Source organism: Chiloscyllium plagiosum, unplaced genomic scaffold (genome assembly GCF_037043375.1).
Source record: "Chiloscyllium plagiosum isolate Xiang-an unplaced genomic scaffold, Cpla_swu_hap1 HiC_scaffold_27, whole genome shotgun sequence".
In the NCBI taxonomy this organism is placed as follows: Eukaryota; Metazoa; Chordata; class Chondrichthyes; order Orectolobiformes; family Hemiscylliidae; genus Chiloscyllium; species Chiloscyllium plagiosum.
In genome coordinates this window covers 34,851,993-34,870,841 of record NW_028270165.1, presented here as the reverse complement: position 1 = coordinate 34,870,841, position 18,849 = coordinate 34,851,993, and the positions used below count along the sequence as shown (strand labels likewise).

At 45.4% G+C, this 18,849-nt stretch overlaps 2 protein-coding genes across 2 annotated transcripts in view; one reads left to right on the top strand and one right to left on the bottom strand.

Annotated features, from left to right (window-relative positions):
• Positions 1 to 13,995, top strand: part of LOC148143568 (uncharacterized) — a 262,855-nt gene extending 248,860 nt beyond the window's left edge. The window contains exon 9 of the mRNA XM_087975240.1: positions 11,379 to 13,995. Coding sequence (XP_087831366.1) covers positions 11,379 to 12,070 — 692 coding nt within the window. The 3' untranslated portion in view covers positions 12,071 to 13,995. The remainder of the gene's footprint in view (positions 1 to 11,378) is intronic.
• A 12-nt stretch (positions 13,996 to 14,007) lies between these two features.
• LOC148143567 (uncharacterized) overlaps positions 14,008 to 18,849 on the bottom strand; it is a 31,222-nt gene continuing 26,380 nt past the window's right edge. Inside the window, exons 3-4 of the mRNA XM_087974389.1 lie at positions 17,680 to 17,800; positions 14,008 to 14,417 (exon numbers count right to left, since the gene is read on the bottom strand). Of these exons, the coding sequence (XP_087830515.1) occupies positions 14,391 to 14,417; positions 17,680 to 17,800 (148 nt within the window). The 3' untranslated portion in view covers positions 14,008 to 14,390. The remainder of the gene's footprint in view (positions 14,418 to 17,679; positions 17,801 to 18,849) is intronic.

Sequence of the window (18,849 nt, the reverse complement as noted above, 5' to 3'; positions counted from 1 at the left end):
AGAAACTGTAATGACTTCCTTTGGGAGACAGACACGAGCTGCAACCAAAACTGTATCCTTTGTTGTCCAGTACTTCTCAGGAGCAGAAACACTACGCCATGTTCTTCACAGACTGCAACACATTATTGATGAGGATGAGCACCTCACCAAGACCTTCCCCACGCCTCCACTTCCCGCCTTCAAACAACCGCCAAACTTTAAACAGATAATTGTTCTCAGAAAACTGCCTGGCCTTCAGGACAACACGATACAACTCTGTCACGGCAGGTGATGAAAGACGTATCATGATGTTGACACGATTACCACCATTACACGTGGGGACACCACCCACCATGAGTGCAGCAGGTACTCATGTGACTCAGCCAACATTGTTTATCTCATACGCTGCAGGCAATGATGCCCTGAGTCTTGGTATATTGGTGAGACCGAGCAGAGGCTACAGCAACAGATGAATGGACACTGTCCAACAATCAGCAGCCAGGAGTGTTCCCTCCCAGTCGGGGAACAGTACAGCGGTCTGGGACATTCAGCCTTGGACCTTCGGGTGACTATCCTTCAAGGTAGACTTCAGGATAGGCAACAACGGAAAGTGGCTGGGCAGAGGCTGATAGCCAAGTTCAATACCCTTTGAGACGGCCTCAACCAGGACCTTGGGTTCATGTCACGCTACACTATACATTCTCTCTCTCTCTCTCAGACACACACACGCGCGCGCGCGCACGCATTCACACACACCCTCTCGCAGACTTATACTCCATTACACTCTCTCACACACACATGATCACTTGGTTTCTCCTGCACACACACACACATACATATAAAAGTTTGTGGGTTGAATTTGTACTTGCAGAATCGCATTTTATTTTGCTCACAAACTCATACACGTAAGATTCTGTAATACAACGATAGAAATAGAATCCGTCTGACCTAACATTGGGACACAGACAAACTTTAACTTAACACCTTCAATGCACTATCTGATTGAGATGACACGTATTGTTAAAAGCTAGCTTGACAACGTAACTTTTGAAAAGTTCTGGGATTTCCACGTGAAGGAATCAAAACTAACATGGTCATTTTAAAAAATGGTAGAGGTAAGCTAAAGTTGTTTAATATTCCATCCCATGACACTGCAATCCTGTTGCTATGAAGACTGTGTGTTATGATTCTGCTCCACAACCAACCGAAGAAGGAGCAGCGCTTCGAAAACTAGTGATTCCAAATAAACCTGTTGGGCTATAACCTGGCATTGTGTGATTTTTAACTTTGAAAATCTGTCAGTAACGCCAACATCTCCATACTGCGCATGCTACTCGGTGTCAGCAACGCATTGCGCATGTTCCAAGGTGTCAGCAAAATATTACGCATGCTCACGCATCAAGCGGAAACACTCTGTGACTTTGTTTTGATGGACCAATGAGAAGCAAGGACGGACCGGATGTAGATTGGTCCTCCTGCCAATCACAGCAAACCCATCGTCTGGATGCGGAAGTAGGACCATGTGCTTCTGAAGTTGCTGCTGCTGCTCCTCTCTCTCTGAATGAAGATTGAGCTTCACCCCAACTGCAACTTCCTTCCTCTCTCCAACATCTGTGAGTACAGCACACTTTTTTCTCACCCCCTTTTCCATTCCGGGGTTGAACTGTTGACTTGCAGGAACTGAAGGGAAACGGAGTGAATCCAGGGAGGGGACAGACTCTGGGAAAGTTAGTCCAGATCTTTTTTTTAATGGCAAATACAGGAGAATTGACATTTCAGGCTCGAGCCTTTCATCAGCAATGATGTGTGGATGAACAAAGGGGCCTCTGCGTCCTTCTAATCCAGTCAATGCAAGTTGTCAGACAGGTGCAGCAAGTAGTGAGCAAGGCAAGTGGTATATTAGCAAGAGGAATTGAGTTCAGAAGTGGGGACGCCTTCCTGCAGTTTGGGCGTAATTGAATATATCCAAGGCTGAGGTCATCTGATTTTTGAACAACAAAGAAGTGATGGTTATGGGGGAGGCAAGACCAGTACAGGTCAGTTACAGAAACAGACCCTTCAGTCCAACTCGTCCATGCTGACTATGTTCTCAAACTAAACTGGACCCACCTGCCTGTGTTTAACCTATATCCCTCTGAACCTTTTATATTGGAGTCATAGAGATGTACAGCACAGAAACAGACCATTCGGTCCAATTTTTCCATGCCTATCAGTTATCCTAATCTAGTCTGTTTGCCAGCCCTGGGCCCATATCCCTTGAACCCCTTCTATTATAGACCAATCCAAATGCCTTTTAAATTCTGTAATTATACCAGTCTCCACCACTTCCTCTGGCTGGTCACTTCATATACCCACTACTCTGTGAAAAGGCTCCCCTTAGAGCTCTTTTATGTCTTTCCCCGTTCGCCCAAAACCTTTAGTTCTGCACTCCCCCACCCCAGGGAGAAGACTTTGTCTATTTACCCTATCCATGCCTCTCATGACTTTATAAACCTCTAAGGTCATCCCTCAGCCTCCGACGCTCCAGGGAAAACAGCCGCAGCCTATTCAGCCTTTCCCGAGAGCTAATTTTTTCAAATTTGGCAACATGCTGGTAAATCTTTTCTGAACCCTTTCAAGTTTCACACCGTCCTTCTGATGGGCAGGAGACCAGAGTTGCACCCAAATTCCAAATGTGGTCTCACCAATGTCCTGTAGGGCTGCACATCACCTACCTCCCAACTCCTTTACTCAGTGCTGTAACCGATAAAGGAAAGCATACCAAATGCTGCCTTCACTATCATATCTACCTGGGACTTGACCTTCAAGGAACTATGAACCTGCACTCCAAGGTCTCTTTATTCAGCAACACTTCCCCAGGACCTTATACACTTTTTATGCTAAGTCCTGCTTTGATTTGCTTTTCCAAAATCCAGCGCTTCACATTTATTTAAGTTAAACTTCATCATTCATATACTAATCCAAATGTCTTTTAAATGTTATAAATGTATCTGCATCCACCCCTTTGTCTGGAAATTCATTCCACACACAAACCACTCTCTGGGGGGAAGAAAATGGCAACTCTCATATCCTTTTAAAATCTTTCTCCTCTCTCTCTTCCAAAATTTGCTCCGTAATCTTGAACCCCCAGCTTAGAGAGAGGATTTTGGCCGTTCACCTCATCTAAACCCCTCACGATGTTATAATCCTCCTCTGCTCCAGTGAAAAAATTTCCAGCTTATTAACCTGAATGTAGGTATATTCATGGCAGACCAGGCAGCATCCGAGGAGTTACCTGACCTGCTGTGCTTTTCCAGCACCACTCTAGTCTAGACTCTGGTTTCCAGCATCTGCAGTCCTTGTTTTTACCTTTTACGTCGGTATACTCAGATCTACTTATGATCTGTTCAATGCTGGTGCAAGTTCGACAGGCTAAATGGCCTATTCCTGCTCCCAATTTGCCCACTCCTAATCCAGAACAACAAGAGACCATAAAACACAGGAGCTGAAATTAGGCCTCTCAACCCATCAAGGCTGCTGTACTCTTAAGTTCTGGCTGATAAGTTTCTCAATCCCATTCTCCCACTTTCTCCCTGTAATCCTCCATCCCATTGATACTCAAGAACCTATCTATCTCCATCTTAAATCTACTCAGTGATCTGGCCTCCACAGCCTTCTGTAGCAATGAATTCCACATATTCACCACTCACCGGCTGAAAATGTTTCGCCTTATCTTTGTTCTAAAAGATATTCCTTTTACTCTGATGCTGTGCTCTCGGGTCCTAGACTCTCCTACCATTAGGAACATCTTCCCCATGTGCACTTTGTCCAGGCCATTCAGAATTCTGTCTGTTTCAATTAGATCTCCACCTCCCCCGAGTGTGGGCCTGTTAATCAGCATGAACCACACCTTTCAAGATGAGTTACAGCAGGAATTGGGTTCAGCAAAGTCAGAATGGAGGGAGTGTGTGTGGGATGGAGATTCTCAGCTTTTAGGGGATGAGAGAGGAAATAAAGTTCAATACAAATTAGAATTGATCAGATGGGCTGATGGGCGGAGGAATGGCAACATGAGTTTAATTTAGATAAATGTGAGGTGTTACATTTTGTAAGGCAAATCAGGGCATGACTTACATAGTTAATGGGGAGTGTTGCTAAACAGTGTCCTTGCAGGTTCATAATTCCTTGAAAGTGGAATTGCAGGGAGACAGGATCGTGAAGAAGGCATTTGGTACGCTTTCCTTTATTGGTCAGAGCATTGAGTACAGGGGTTGGGAGGTCATGTTAGGCCACTTTTGGAAAACTGTGTGCAATTACCGTTGCCCTCATCTGGAAGAACGTTGTGAAACTTAAAAGGGTTCAGAAAAGATTTACAAAGATGTAGACAGAGTTGGAGGGTTTGAGCGATAGGAAGATGCTGAATACTCCAGGGATAATTTCCCTGTAGCATTAGAGGCTGATGGGTGACCTTACAGAAGTTTATAAGGGGTATGGATAGGTTGGATAGACAAAATCCTTTCCCCATGGTAGGCAACTTCAAACCTAGAGGGCATAGGATTCGCATGTTGGACATAAAGAGTAAAGTTGTTAATTCTTACTTTAAATATTTACCTCAAACTTTTACATATTACTGCATGGGGTGAATCATTTCTGTGATTCTGGTTTAATTTATCAGAGGGGGTTACTCTGTGTCGTAATAGCACTGCAATGTAACAAAAGTGAATGAATTGACTGCACACATTGAAGAGAATAATTATGATCTGGGACTCCTTACAGAGACATAGCTTCAGGATGACAAGGATTGGATCCTAAATATTGAGGGGAGATGAGGCATTCAAGTCGAATGGGAAGCTAGGTAAAGATAGCGGGTTGACGCTGCTAATCAAAGCACTGATCACAGGATAGTCTGGTGTCAGCTCGGATTTCAGGTCCTGGTTTCTTTGTCCTCTATTGATCTCCCTGTTCCCACACAGTTGTTGTCCGTTCACAGCTCTGCTTCATTTTTGCTGAAGCTTTAACCTCCTTTGACACCTTCCGGAACAATAAAAGTCAATCAAAGTCCAACCCACAATCTCCCAGCCTGTCAACCATCCAGACACAGAGTATCATACCAGAAAATATAACAAAACAGGCGAAAAGTTAGAATTAAATAGGTGCTTGTGTCTGTTCATTGGCAAGTAAACTAGAAATAGGGGTCTGCCAGGATTCTTATAGTGCCCTAATTGAAGAATTGTCTCTCCCTTACATCTAAGTATTAGTACCCAGCTATGTTTTATAACAATGTTTACATCAACAGAAATAAAGCATCTGTTATGCAATAGACAGAGATATACAGTATGGAACTAGACTTTTACTCTCTCTCTCGTGTGTGTGCACGTGCACACACACACACCGAGGTCTATGGGGTGAATTTGTATTTGCAGATACCATCTATTTTGCTCAAAAAATGCAGTCTGCAGGCAGACAATACATGGAATATTTTGTAAATTCCACTTTGGAAATAGAACCAGTCTGACTCAAAAACTGGGATACAGACAGACTCTGGCCTCACACCTTTAATGCATTGTCTGAGCTGAGTTGTCATCTTTTCTTATAAAACCTTAAGTTATCTCGAGTAGGTGTCTTATAAGAAGTTCTGGGGTTTACATATTAATGACACCAGCAACTCATTCTAAAGATGAAAGACTTTACAATCCAGGTTTCTTCAATGTATCATTTCAGTGGCATGACTCTGTAATGTTTTGCTGTAAACTCAGTGTCTTATGATCTTATACTCCACAACCACCTGATGAAGGAGCAGTGCTCTGAAAGCTACTGCTTCCAAATAAACCTGTTGGACTGGCGTCATGTGATTTTTATCTTTGCCCAGGTTAGGGTGGATTGGCCCTGCTAAATTACCCATGGTGCTCAGGGTTTTACAGGTGTGGGAGAATTGTTAGAAGCGATTTGATTCCACCTTCTCATGACTGGTAGTGTGAACTTTGGGATGTTCTCCCCCTTCTGTCTGCGCGGGTTACCTCTGGGTGCTCTGGTTTCCTTCCATAGTCCAAGGATCTGCAGTTTCGGATGGATCGGCTATGCTAAAGTGTCCAGGAATGTGCAGGTTAGAGTGAGTTAGCCATGGGGAACTGCAGAGCTGTAGGGTAAGTGGATGAGTCTGGGTGGGATGCTGTGCAGAAGGTCAGTGTGAATTTGATAGGTGAAATGGCCTGCAGGGATTATATAATTCTTCTCCTTTAGCCATATGTGGATTGAGAAATGACTGCTGTGGGAGGAGTAGGTTCCAGTTCATGGAACACTGCCCCAGTCCTGGGGAAGGTCTGAATTGTGCTGTCTCTCTCCCCACCCACCGCCCCCATCCATTCTCTCTCACCCTGCAAGTCTCTGCCCCCCATTTTCTCTCTCTCCCCCTCATTCTCTTCCTCCACCCTTTGACCCCCGAGTCTTTCCTTTCAGCCCCCACCACCCTCTGTTCCCCCCAGTCTCTCAATGGCCCCCACACTCTGTCACCCTGTCCATTCTGTCTCTCTTCCAACTCCCACTGAACGTTCTCATGCCTCAAGCTCTCTTTGATCGCTGTATCAAGCTCTTAGAAGAGAGAGAGAGAGAGAGAGAAAATGGTTGGTGATGAAACTGCCTGGGAGATCGGGGTGCACAAGAAATGGCTGATCTTTCAAATTGAGAATAGCTAGAATAATATATTCTGAAACAGCATTAAAGTTTGAACACATGTTCAATTTTATATTAAGACAAAGCTGCAGCCATCTTTCTAAAACTTGCTTTGAACTATGTGCAGTTGAGGACAGGCTGTTCGGGGTGAATGAGGCTTTTGCTCGAAATGTCAGTTTTCCCGAAATGTCAATTTTCCTGCTCCTCGGATGTTGCCTGATCTGCTGTGCTTTTCCAGCACCACATTCTTGACTCTAATCTCCAGCATCTGCAGTACTCACATTCTCCTGTTAGGGGTGAATGGCCGAACCCTAGTCTTGAAAAATTGGTTCTGTTAGAAGGTGTAGAGGTGTATTCTCCCTTCAAGAGAGTTGAAAAGCGAGCAGAACCACCTGACATAGCACCAAACGTTCTGAACAAGGTAACAATTTAACATTTGGTCGAACAGCTCAGTAGCTGGGTTGCCTGGAGACAAAAACATACTCAATTTTGGCCAATCGATTTAAATCTTGCCCCAAAATACTGAATTCCAATCAAGTTTGAATTTAGTATTTTGAGAATATTGGTTAGCACTGCTGCCTCACACCAACCTTGGGTGACTGACTGTGTGGAGTTTGCACATTCTCCCCGTGTCTGCATGGGTTTAGTCTGGGTGCTCCAGTTTCCTCCCACAGTCCAAAGATGTGCAGGTCAGGTGAAGTGACTATGCTATATTGCCCATAGTGTTCGGTGCATTCGTCAGAGGGAAATGGGTCTGGGTGGGTTACTCTTCGGAGGGTCGGTGTGGACTGGTTGGGCCGAAGGGCCTGGTTCAGCACTGTAGGGAATTTAATCCAATCTAATATTAACACCAATGAAACGATTTGATGCTTTGGAGTACAAAATCAAAACAAAAAGTTCAACAGTTACAGGAGAACTGCCAAAAGACCAACAAATGTAGGCTGCTCGTGAGAACTCTGAGTGTACCTGTCCAGAGGAGTCTGCACAGAGAAAAAACATCGACACCGACCTGGAGAGCAAATCTACAGAGGAAGGTCCAAAGAGAAGATTTAACAGCAGGCTGGGTTTGAAGTTTGAATCTTTCGGTAAATCTTAATCAGGGGTTTTTATTGGACTGGTATCATATAGGGGAAGGTAGAAGATAGGTTAGAGACAGGAGTTGAAAATAGTTGTTAATTAATTATTCTCCGTTAGACTTTAATAAATAAAGTTGTTAATTTTTACTTTAAATACTGACCTTTGGGAATAGTTTCTTGGTTCTTGAATTTTCAGATTACTGCATGGGTTAAACCTTCTCTATGTTGCTGGTTTAAATTAGGTAGGGGAGGTTGCACACAATGTTTTAAAATTTGAGGGCTTTCGTCCGAGATTTGAACTGGTTGAGACAGATTTGAATAGATTTGGCGGTACGAAAAATCCCAGCAGATTTAAACACTTGCAAGTTAGTGTCCTAGATCATTAAATAAAACTTTAAATAGTGACTTTTAGAAACAGTTCCTTACCTCTTGAATTTTCACATTACCACATGGGGTAAATCTTTTTTGGGTTTAAATTAGTTGGGGGGGCGGGTGGTGCAGTCCGTGTCATAACAATTCTGACTATGTAGAAACAGTTGTGGAGCGTGGAAACAAACTGTTTGTTCCGTGCCAATCATATATCCTAAATTAATCTCGGCCCATTTGCCAGCTCTTGGCCCATATCCCTCCAAACCTTCCTGTTCATATACCCATCCAGATGCCTTTTGAATATTGTAATTGTACCAGCCTCCACCACTTCCTCTGGGAGCTCATTCAATCCACGCAGCACCCGCTGCGTAAAATAGTTGCCCTTTAGGTCCCTTTTAATCCTTTCCCCTCTCACCCTAATATAAATCAATTGCTGCTTTTTCTGAACAGGCTCAGTGGCTGGCATTGCTGCCTTATAGCGCTAGGCACCCGGGTTTGATCCCAGTCTCGGGCAACTGTCTGAGTGGAGTTTGCACCTTCTCCCCATGTCTGCGTGGGATTCCTTTGGTGCTCCGGTTTCTCCCCACAATCCAAAGATGTGCAGGTTTGGAAAGTTAATTTTGGGGAATTAACTTTCACACTTTTTTTCTACTCCTTCGGTCCCTTTTAAATCTTTCCCCTCTCACCTTCAATCTATGCCCTCCAGTTTGGGAATCCCCTACCCTGAGGAAAAGATGAGTCGTCAAATAAAATGCAAAAGGAATAGAATGTGGAGCCGCAGGATAAATATAAAATGTCGCTCCAGCCTTTCTTGTCTCCGAGTGTCATTTGGGCACAAAACCTGTCGGTAACACCAGCAACGTCACAGAGCATCTTGCGCATGCTCCTCGGTGACAACACACACTGCGCATGTTCGCCGGTGTCAGCAAAATCTGCGCGTGCTCCTGGCTGTCCGCGGAAACTGCGCGTGATCTTCTTTTGTTGGGCCAATAGGAAGCCCTGGAGGACCGGAAGGAGCGTGGTCCTCCTACTAATCAGAGACACCTTTATTGTGTGTGTCTCTCTCTCTCAATCTCAATTTATGGAGGGGACAGATTCTGGAAAAGTTGGGCCAGGTCTGTGTCTCAGTTGGCAAGCTCATGGAAAATGCAGTACCACGATGTGAAGTGATAGCATTCCCGGGGGGGGGAGCAGAAAGGAGATGCATTGTTTAAATGGTGATATATTGGGATGTGGAGAAAGTGAGGACTGCAAATGTTGGAGATCAGAGTCAAAAAGTGTGGTGCTCGAAAAGCACAGCAGATGAGGCAGCATCCGAGGAGCAGGAGAATCAGCGTTACAGGCCCGAGCCCTTCATCAGGAATGTGTATAAAGGGGCCTCAGCGTCCTTCCATACCAGTTAATGCCAGTTGTCAGATAGATGCAGCAAGCAATGAGCAAAGCACGTGTTATATTAGCAAGAGGAATTGAGTTCAGAAGTGGGGATGTCTTCCTGCAGTTATGGGATCATTGAATATATTCAAGGCTGAGTTCATCTGATTTTGGAACAACAAAGAAGTGGACGTTTATGGGGGAAGGCAAGAAAATGGTTTTCACACCATTGCAGAACAGTTACCGAGTCAAACAGCACAGAAACAGTCCCTTCAGTCCAACTACTCCATGCTATGTTCTGAAACTAATCTAATCCCATCTGCCAGTGTTTGGCCTATATCCCTCTGTCACAAAGCTGGTCCTTTTTTCTAAAAGCTGGTCCTTCTTCTCAAGGATGCTGTGTCCTTGGTTTTTTTTCAGAGGGGTGGTAAAAAGACCCAAGCTCCGAAGCAACTGGTTTAGTACAGAGATGAAAAACGGTATTGGGAGGCATTTTTGGTAATGTGTGAACAGATGAGACTTGAGGCCAAAGCTTTTATGTTTTAGAAGTGACCTGTACAATGAAAGGGGAGTGGTCAGTCCTGAAAGCTGAAGTCTTGTTTGGGTGAGTTAAGCAGTGGGCTGTGTGGAGAAAGGCTGCTAATACTGTCTCCTTCTGCCCTTCTAACTTCAACTGTAAGCCTCTGTTTCAGTTTTACTTTGTTTAAGGGGTTTGTTTTTTTGGTACTGTTGTGTTCAAGCATTGCGAAGAGTGTTAAGAGTTTCTCCACAGCTTGTACTGTACTTAATAAAGTTTGGTTGTTCACAGAAGTTGGCGTATTGCAGTGTAAGAAGCTCAAGCAAAAGAACTTAACAAAGGAACCTAAGGGATAAGTCTTTCATGCAGAAAGTGGCGTGTTTAAGGAAAGAGCTGTCAGAAGAAGTGGTGGGTGCTGGCACAATTATGACATTAAAAGGCATCTGGATGGGTATACGATTAGGAAGGGTTTAGATGATATGGGCCAGATGCTGGCAAATCAGCCGAGATTAGGTTAGGTTATCTAGTTGGCACGGATGAATTAGACCAAAGGGTCTGTTTCTGTGCTACATATCTTTATCACTCTGGCTTGCCACTAACATTTGCCACATCTATATGTACAGTTTCTCTCTGGTGTCAGTGTCAATGCCTTGATGTCTCATTCTTAACCGGACTGGCAGTGATGATTTTTGTAATCTTTTCTTACAGACTATCTGAAGACAGAAGTTTCAAAGTCAACAGATAAAGGGCTCAAGTCCAAAATGTTGATTTTCCTGCTTATCTGATGCTGCTTGCCATGCTGCGCTTTTCCAGCAACGCATTTTTGAATCTGACTCTCCAGCGTCTCCATTCCTCACTTTCACGTCAATGTCTGACAGTCACTCAATCCACCAGGACCGCAACAATTTTCAACTATGATTCTGTGAGAAGGAGCAAAGCTTTCTTTTTGCTTCCTGTTTGAGTACGGGGGGACTGGTTGAAAGACGTTACTGTTGCAGCGCACTGAGTGTGGAGCCTGAAATAACTCTACTGCCTGGAAAGAAGAATTCACGGCGGGGTTGTACACGTGTGTGTGTGTGTGTGTGCAGCTGAAGCTTCGGCCATGGAGAAACCTGAGGCAACACTCCCCGTTGAGAAACCATGGAAGTGTGGCAACTGCGGGAAGGGCTTCCATGTCCCATCTGTCCTGGCGGCTCATCAGTGCAATCACACTGGGAAGAGGCCGTTCTCCTGCCCCAAGCGGGTGAAGGGCTTTACTTGCTCCTGTGTCCTGCTGGCCCACCAGCATATACAGACTGGTGAGAGGACGTTTTACTGCTCTGTGTGCGGGAAAGGGTTCACTTGTGTGGACAACCTCCAGACCCACCAGCGAATCCATGCAGGAGAGAGGCTTTTCAGTTGCCACGAGTGCGGGAAAGCCTTTGGCAATTCCTCCGACATGCTGAAGCACCGGCGAGTCCACACGGGGGAGAGGCCATTCAGCTGCCCAGAGTGCGGGAAGGCCTTCAGCGACTCCTCCAACCTGCTGAGGCACCGGCGGGTCCACACAGGGGAGAGGCCCTTCAGCTGCCCAGAGTGCAGGAAGGCCTTCAGCAATTCCTCCAACCTGCTGGCCCATCAGCAGGTCCACACGGGGGAGAGGCCCTTCAGCTGCCCAGAGTGCGGGAAGGCCTTCAGTAAATCCTCCAACCTGCTGGCCCATCAGCGGGTCCACACGGGGGAGAGGCCCTTCAGCTGCCCAGAGTGCGGGAAGGCCTTCAGCAATTCCTCCGACCTACTGAGACACCGGAGAATCCACACGGGGGAGAGGCCTTTCGCCTGCTCTGAGTGTGGTAAGGCCTTCAGCAATTCCTCTAACCTGTTGTCCCACCGGCGGGTCCACACCAGGGAAAGGCCATTCAGCTGCCCCGAGTGTGGAAAGGGGTTCACCCGCTCCTCCAAACTGCTGGCCCATCAATGGGTCCACACCGGGGAGAGACCGTTTGCCTGCCCCGACTGCGGGCAGAGGTTCACATTGTCCTGCAACTTGCGGAGGCACCAGCGGGGGCACCAGTGCACCCAACAATCAGATTCCACCAGTGACGCTGCAGTGGGTCACCCCCAAGGCTGAACCTCTTGCCCATTCTGACAGTGGGTGCAGTGGGCTTTTTTTGTTTTGTGCTGGACTCACCATCCCCTCCCCGCCCCCACCCCCCCAAGCCCACCTACGTGGCTCAGGGGTGGTATGGTGACTCAGTGGTTAGTACCACTGCCTCACGATGCTGACCTGGGTTCAATTCCACCCTCGGGATGACAGTCTGTGTGTATCTTTCACGATGTCCCCCCCACATCTCTATGGGTTACTTCTGAGTGCTCCGGTTTCCTTCCCCTGGTCTAAAGGTGTACAGGTTAGGATGGATTGGCCCATCTAAATTGTCCCATAGTGTTCTGGGATGTGTAGGTGTGGTGCATTAGTCAGGGGTAAATGTAGAGGAATAGGAATAGGGGAATGGGTCTGGCTGGGTTACTCTGCGGAGGGCCAGTGTGGACTTGTTGGGCTAAAGGACCTGTTTCCATACTGTTGGGAATCTAATCTTTTAAAAAAAAGAATTCCTCCAAGCGATACTGATAAAACATGCCGAGTTGGACAAAGTATCCCGTCAAGTTTGAGACAAACCCAGAGTTGAAGAAGTCGGAAGTCACACAACACCATGTTACAGTGCAATAAGTTTATTTGAAATCACAAACTTTAAGAGCATTGCTCTTTTATGAGTGCTGCTCCTTCATCACTTCATCTGGTGCCATGTGACTTCTGACCTTGTCCACCCCAATTCAATACCAGCACCTCCGCATCAGAGTTGATGAATGAGATTGGAGTTTATTCGGCCTGATTTAGTAAGATGTTCATTTGGAAACTCAAAACTGTCGGACCGACAAAGAGACATGAATCATAGAGTCCCACAGCAGGAGACAGGCCCTTCGGCCCAACATGGTCCATGCCAACCAAACTGTCCATCAACACTAAGCCCATTTCCTTGCACTTGGCCCATTTCCTTCCATACCTTTCCTATCCACTTATTTGTCCAAATGCCTTATAAATATTGTTAATGTACCCACCTCAACCACTTCCGCTGGCATTTCATTCCATATGTGTACCACCGTCTGCATAAAAAAAAAAGTTGCCCCTCACATTCCCTTTTATTCTTTTTCCTCTAACCTTAAACTGATGCCCTCTAGCTCTCACTTCCCCAACCCCGGGGTAAACGTCTGAGTGCATTCACCCTCTCCATGCCTCTCACGATCACTTCACTTCTCTAAGGGCCCCTGTCAGTCTCTAATGCTCTAAATAAAAATATCTTAGCTTGTCCAACCTCTCCCTTTTACACAGACCCTTGAGTCCTGGCAACATCCTTGTATATGTCTTCAGCACGCTTCCAAGTTTAATAACATATTTGTTATAGACACTGCCCTGTCTACCTATTTTGTTGGAAATATAGGACCTAATCCAAACTGGATAATCTGGCTGATGGGGCAGGAAACCACTTCCTTTCTTAAGAGAGAAGTCTCCTGGAGAGAACTGGCTGGCTGACTGATCTACTGACCCTCAGTGTCCCACTGCCCTCAGTTATCTGGAGGGGTGTCCACACATTTGCCTAAGGTGGTGCTTGAAACCTTTATCATCTTTGGGATGGATCCCCATTCATTCCGTGCTATGGAGTCATGCAGCCTGGAAACAGACACTTCAGACCAACCAGTCCATGATCCCTAACTAAACTAGTGCCACCCATCTGCTCCTGGCCTGTATCCAGTTTGTTAATAGTTTTGTTCATTTGTTCACCATGAGAGTTGGATAAATAAATTGCTGATTGTTGATTTTAAAGTGTTGGGGATTTATTCTTATCACTAGAGCAGGTTACACCACTTTTCATGCTAATTTTATAGATTATTGGGCGACACTCTCCTCTGTTTGAGAAAGGTGGTGCTGTCAGCCTTCGCTTTATAAGAGTATTGACGTGATGTACTGCTGAATGCAATGGAGTCAACATGAATCCCAGCCTCTCACTGTGGTTGTGGGTGAATCGCTTTAATTTGGCTCTTAACTCAGAAACTGCACACAATTAACTGCTGAAACAATGATTTACACTTGATTGTATGCAGCAACCAAAAATAAAACTCAAGTAACCAAGTTCAACCTCACTCACAACTTGGCTATCACCCAATTGATGGCAGAATTTAACTGAGTTTCCACCAACAGTTTGTCTCTGGAAGTATCCAGGGATTCAGTGCAGCATTCTTCTTCCAAGTACTGCTGCTGCATCTTTCTGGAGTTGCATTCTGGTGGAGATTCCTCGCTTTCAAATCTGTGGTGTGATGCTTCTTTAGATTCTAACACCATCTCCCCACACTTCTGGAGATCTCCCGTCTGTAGCTTACCTTCTTATCCTCGAGGGTTAGTGGTTTGTTTGATACAGCCTTTCCTGCAAAAAACCCCTTTACGTCAGTGCCTTCCTTCCACAGACAAACTTAATTGTCCTTTTGTCATGAGGTTATTAAACGCTTAGCTCATCGGTCCCAGGAAACAACTTGTTGTTTTGCGTCCTTCTACCCAGGGATGACTAACTACCAGAAATTAGGCCATTCAGCCCATTGAGTCTGCTCCACTATTCAATCATGGCTGATATGTTTCTCAACCCAATTCTCCCCGTAACCCTTGATACGTAAGAATGATTGAATGGTGGAGCAGACTCAGTGAGCTGAATGGCCTCATTTCTGCTTCTGAGGTCTTCTGATGTAGCAGTTTCTCAGTGGCCCTTTTGTTTCTTGGTCCAGAAAGAGTTACTGCTGACTCAGGGAGTTTGGAAAGTTCTGGAGTTTACAGGACCACACCACATTCCTCTCTGCCTCCTCCCGAGATACTGGCAATTCCCAAGATCCCTTGGTATCCCTGAAAACAATCGAGGTATCTGTAAATCTCTGCTGCTACTCAGGAACAGAAAGATTATGGGGACAGACTATGGAATTCTACTCCAGGATTCTCTCAAGGTAAACTTATAGGTTGAGTCAGTGGTTAGGAAGGCAAATGCAATGCAGGCATTTATTTTGATCAGACTTGAATATAAAATCAGGGATGTACTTCTGAGGCTCCGGTCAGGCCACAATTAGAGTACTGTATGTAGATTTGGGCCCCATATCTCAGGAAGGATGTACTGGCCCTGGAACATGTTCAGAGGAGGTTCACAAGAATGGTCCAGGAATGAAAAATTTAACATATGAAGAACATTAGAGGACTCTAGGTTTATACTTCATGGAGTTCAGAAGGATGAGAGGGGATCTAATTGAAACCTACAGAATAATAAACGGCGTGGATGTTGGGAAGATGTTTCCATTTGTAGGACAGACTAGAACCTGAGTGCTCAGCTTTCGTGTCAAGGGAAGACCCTTTAGAACAGAGGGGAGAGAAACTTCTTCAACCAGAGTGTGGTGAATCTATGGAATTCACCGCCACAGAAGGCTGCGGAGGCCAAGTTACTGAGTATATTTAAGACTGAGATAGATAGGTTCTTGAGTATCAAGGGGGTTAAGGGTTACGGGGAGAATGGGGTTGAGAAACGTATCAGCCATGATTGAATGGCGAAGCAGACTCAATGGGCTGAATGGCCTAATTTCTGCTCCTATGGTCTTATGATATGCTGATGTGTGGAGGGGTGAGGAGGGGGGAAAAAGAGATGAAGAGAGAAAGACAGTTAAAGTGAACCTCGATAGTGATGAAGGAAATATAAGAATTGTATGATAAATGGCAGAACACATAGGAGCACTGGCATACAGAGGGATCTGGGCATATAGATCCGTGGAAGTGGTAATGCAGGTGGGCACGGTGGTCAAGAAGGCACACAGCACGGTTCCTTGAGTGTAAGAGTTACGTTACAGCTCTTTATTCTGACCCCATTCGGAATATTGTGTGCAGTTCTGGTCACTGTGCTACTGGAAGGTTGTGGGTGCTCTGGCAGAGGGTACAGACAAGGTTCACCAGGACATTGCCTAGTCTGGAGGGCTCTCATTACGAGCAGAGGAGGCATAAACCTGGATTGTTTTCTTTGGAAAAACAGAGGCTGAGAGGAGACCTCGACAAAATGATGAGACACACAGATTGGCTGGACAGGGGTGGCAAGGTAGCTCAGTGGTTCGCACTGACGCCTCACAGTGCCAGGGACCTGCATTCGATTTTAGTCTCAGGCAACTATCTGTGTGGAGTTGGCACATTGTCCCTGCACCCCACCTCCCGTGTCTGTGTGGGCTTCCTCCGGGTGCTCCGGCTTCCTCCTACAATCCAAACGTGTATAGGTTAGGGTGGATTAGCGAAGCTAAATTACCCATAGTGTCCAGGGAAAGGCAGGTTAAGTTGGATTGTCTGTATGTAAATTGCCCCAATGTTCAGGGATGTGTAAGTTTGGTGCATTAGTCAGGAGTAAATGTAGATAATAGGGGTAAGGGAACGGGTCTCTATGTGTTAATCTTTGGAGGGCCGGTGTTGACTTGTTGGGCTGAATGGTCTGTTTCCACGCTGGAGGGATTCTGTGATAGTCAGAGGCGTTTTTTCCCTCCAGGGTGGAAAAGTCAACTAAAAGAGGGCACAGGTTCAAGGTGAAAGGGGGACTGTTTGGGGGAGAAGTGGTGGGGGTGGGGAATTTACACAGAGGGGTGGTGGGTTTCTGGAATGCACTGCCAGTGGAGGTAGTGGAAGCAGGCATCTTAACAATGTTTAAGGTGTATCTTGATAGACACATGAAGGGGAGGTGAACAGAGGAACAGAAACCACACATGGGCAATAAATAGCAGGTCTAAGTAAGGATTAAGAATTAGCACAGGCTTGAGGGGGTGTGTATGCCTAAACCAAGTGAGAAGAGCCTGTGACTGTGCTGTATTGATACAGCTTTCCCCCACTATTTGAAAGTAGAGTGTTCCTTTCATAAGCTGAAATGGGCCTAAAGCGAAGAAGCAATTACCATGAATTAATTTATATTATGTCTTTCTTTGTAAAAGCGACAATCCTCTTCCGATTTCTTTCGGTTTGTGAGAACAGGTATTAATGTAGGTCTTTTGTAAAAGTGAAGTAGTGTAAAGTGAACTTTCGAAAAGTGGGGGATACCCTTATGCTGATGGAGGGGAGATGGGAGAGCAATGAAGAGGGGTGGATGGAGGCTCATGTGGAGAATAAACACAGAGACCAATTGTGCCTGGCCATGTGCTGGAGACTCAATGGGACAGAGACAAATGTATCTATTTCAGGTATACCTGCAGTATGCTCCATCCAGGATAAAAAAAAAATGTCCTTCATCTGCTTCAGCATACAGGGCAGATGAGCAGTTTCTCCACAATGTGGACCAGGAGGTGATGCGACTGAGTGAAGCCTTTCCTGTGCTGAATGCAGGTGATTGGCCGCTGCCCGGTATATAAATGCTGATGAATATCGGGCAGGCGGGGAAGGGAAACCGTTCCTACACTCCCTGCATTTTCATGATTTCTCCATGGTGCAGGTGTCCTCGTATTTCTCCAGGTTCAACAATCAGTTGAAACTCGCTCACACTTACAGCATAGGTGTGGTGTTACTGGTGGACTGGTAATTGGAGGACTCTCATTCAGTCTGTAAAGCATGTTCCAGTCACTACTCTGGTGTGTGGGTATGTGAGACTCTGAGTTTCCAGTCACACTGACATTTAAAACCTAACTAAGCAGACAGACCTTCTCCCCTTTGTTTTCAAGGCTATCAATATCCAAGTCCTGGTGAATCAAGCGACTGTCAGACTTCGATGTGATGTTTGGTCTGAGATTTCTGCCTCCAAATTCTTCTCTTGTAATATTCCTGTGGAAAGAGGTTGCAAAGGTCATCGCTGTCAGTCCACAATAGAAAATCAGAACACACAATTCTAGTTTCTGTGGAACATTCTTTCCTCTCTTAATACCCAAGATCTTTGTGCTGATCTATATGTAAATGTATACAGCAGGGTAATGTGGTGGATTGCATACTCCATGAAGAGTCCACTCAAGTTGCTGAATGGACATCTATCATGCGGTATTGACATTCTTACTGAAGATACACAATATTCTGCTGTACAATATTACGAGCCCAGCAACAACTGCAAATCAGGCTTTGAGAGCTATAAACATTCCATCAAATATGTAACATATACCCCAGACTTATCTGTCTTATATTAACGCACGGTTGTCTTAAATCTGAGTCTTCTGGAAATGTAAGTTTTAAGTGTGACTTTTTGTAAAAGAAGCCATCGTTTTGGACTCCTTCCATGCCATACTGACTCTATTACTGGAAATACATCCATACTACACCAGGATTCATGGATCAATGATGTGAGGCTAATCTTTACCCTCTTATAATTTTCTGTTACATAAATGTTTCGACGAATGCCAACGCTTTTCACCAGTCATACAGTCAGAGACATAAAGCACAGAAACAGATCCTTCAATCTAACTTGTCCATGCCAATCGGATATCCAAAATTAGTCTAGTTCCATTTGCCATCACTTGGTCCATATCCCTCTAAACCCTTCCTTTTCATATATCCATTCAGATGCCTCCACCACTTCCTCTGGCAGCTCATTCCATACACGCATCACCCTCTGCAAAAAATGGTTGACTGCAAGGTCCCTTTTAAATTTTTCCCCTCTCGCCCTAAACCTATGCCCTCTAGTTCTGCACTCCCCCTATCCCAGGGAAAAGACCTTGCCTATTCACCCTATCCACACCCTTCAAGTTTTTATAAACCTCTTTAAAAAACACACACTCAGCCTGAGATGCTCTAGGGAAAACAGCCCCATCCTATTCAGCCTCTCCTTGTGGTTCAAACCCTCCTACTCTGGCAACAGCCTTGTGAATCTTTTCTGAATCCTTTCA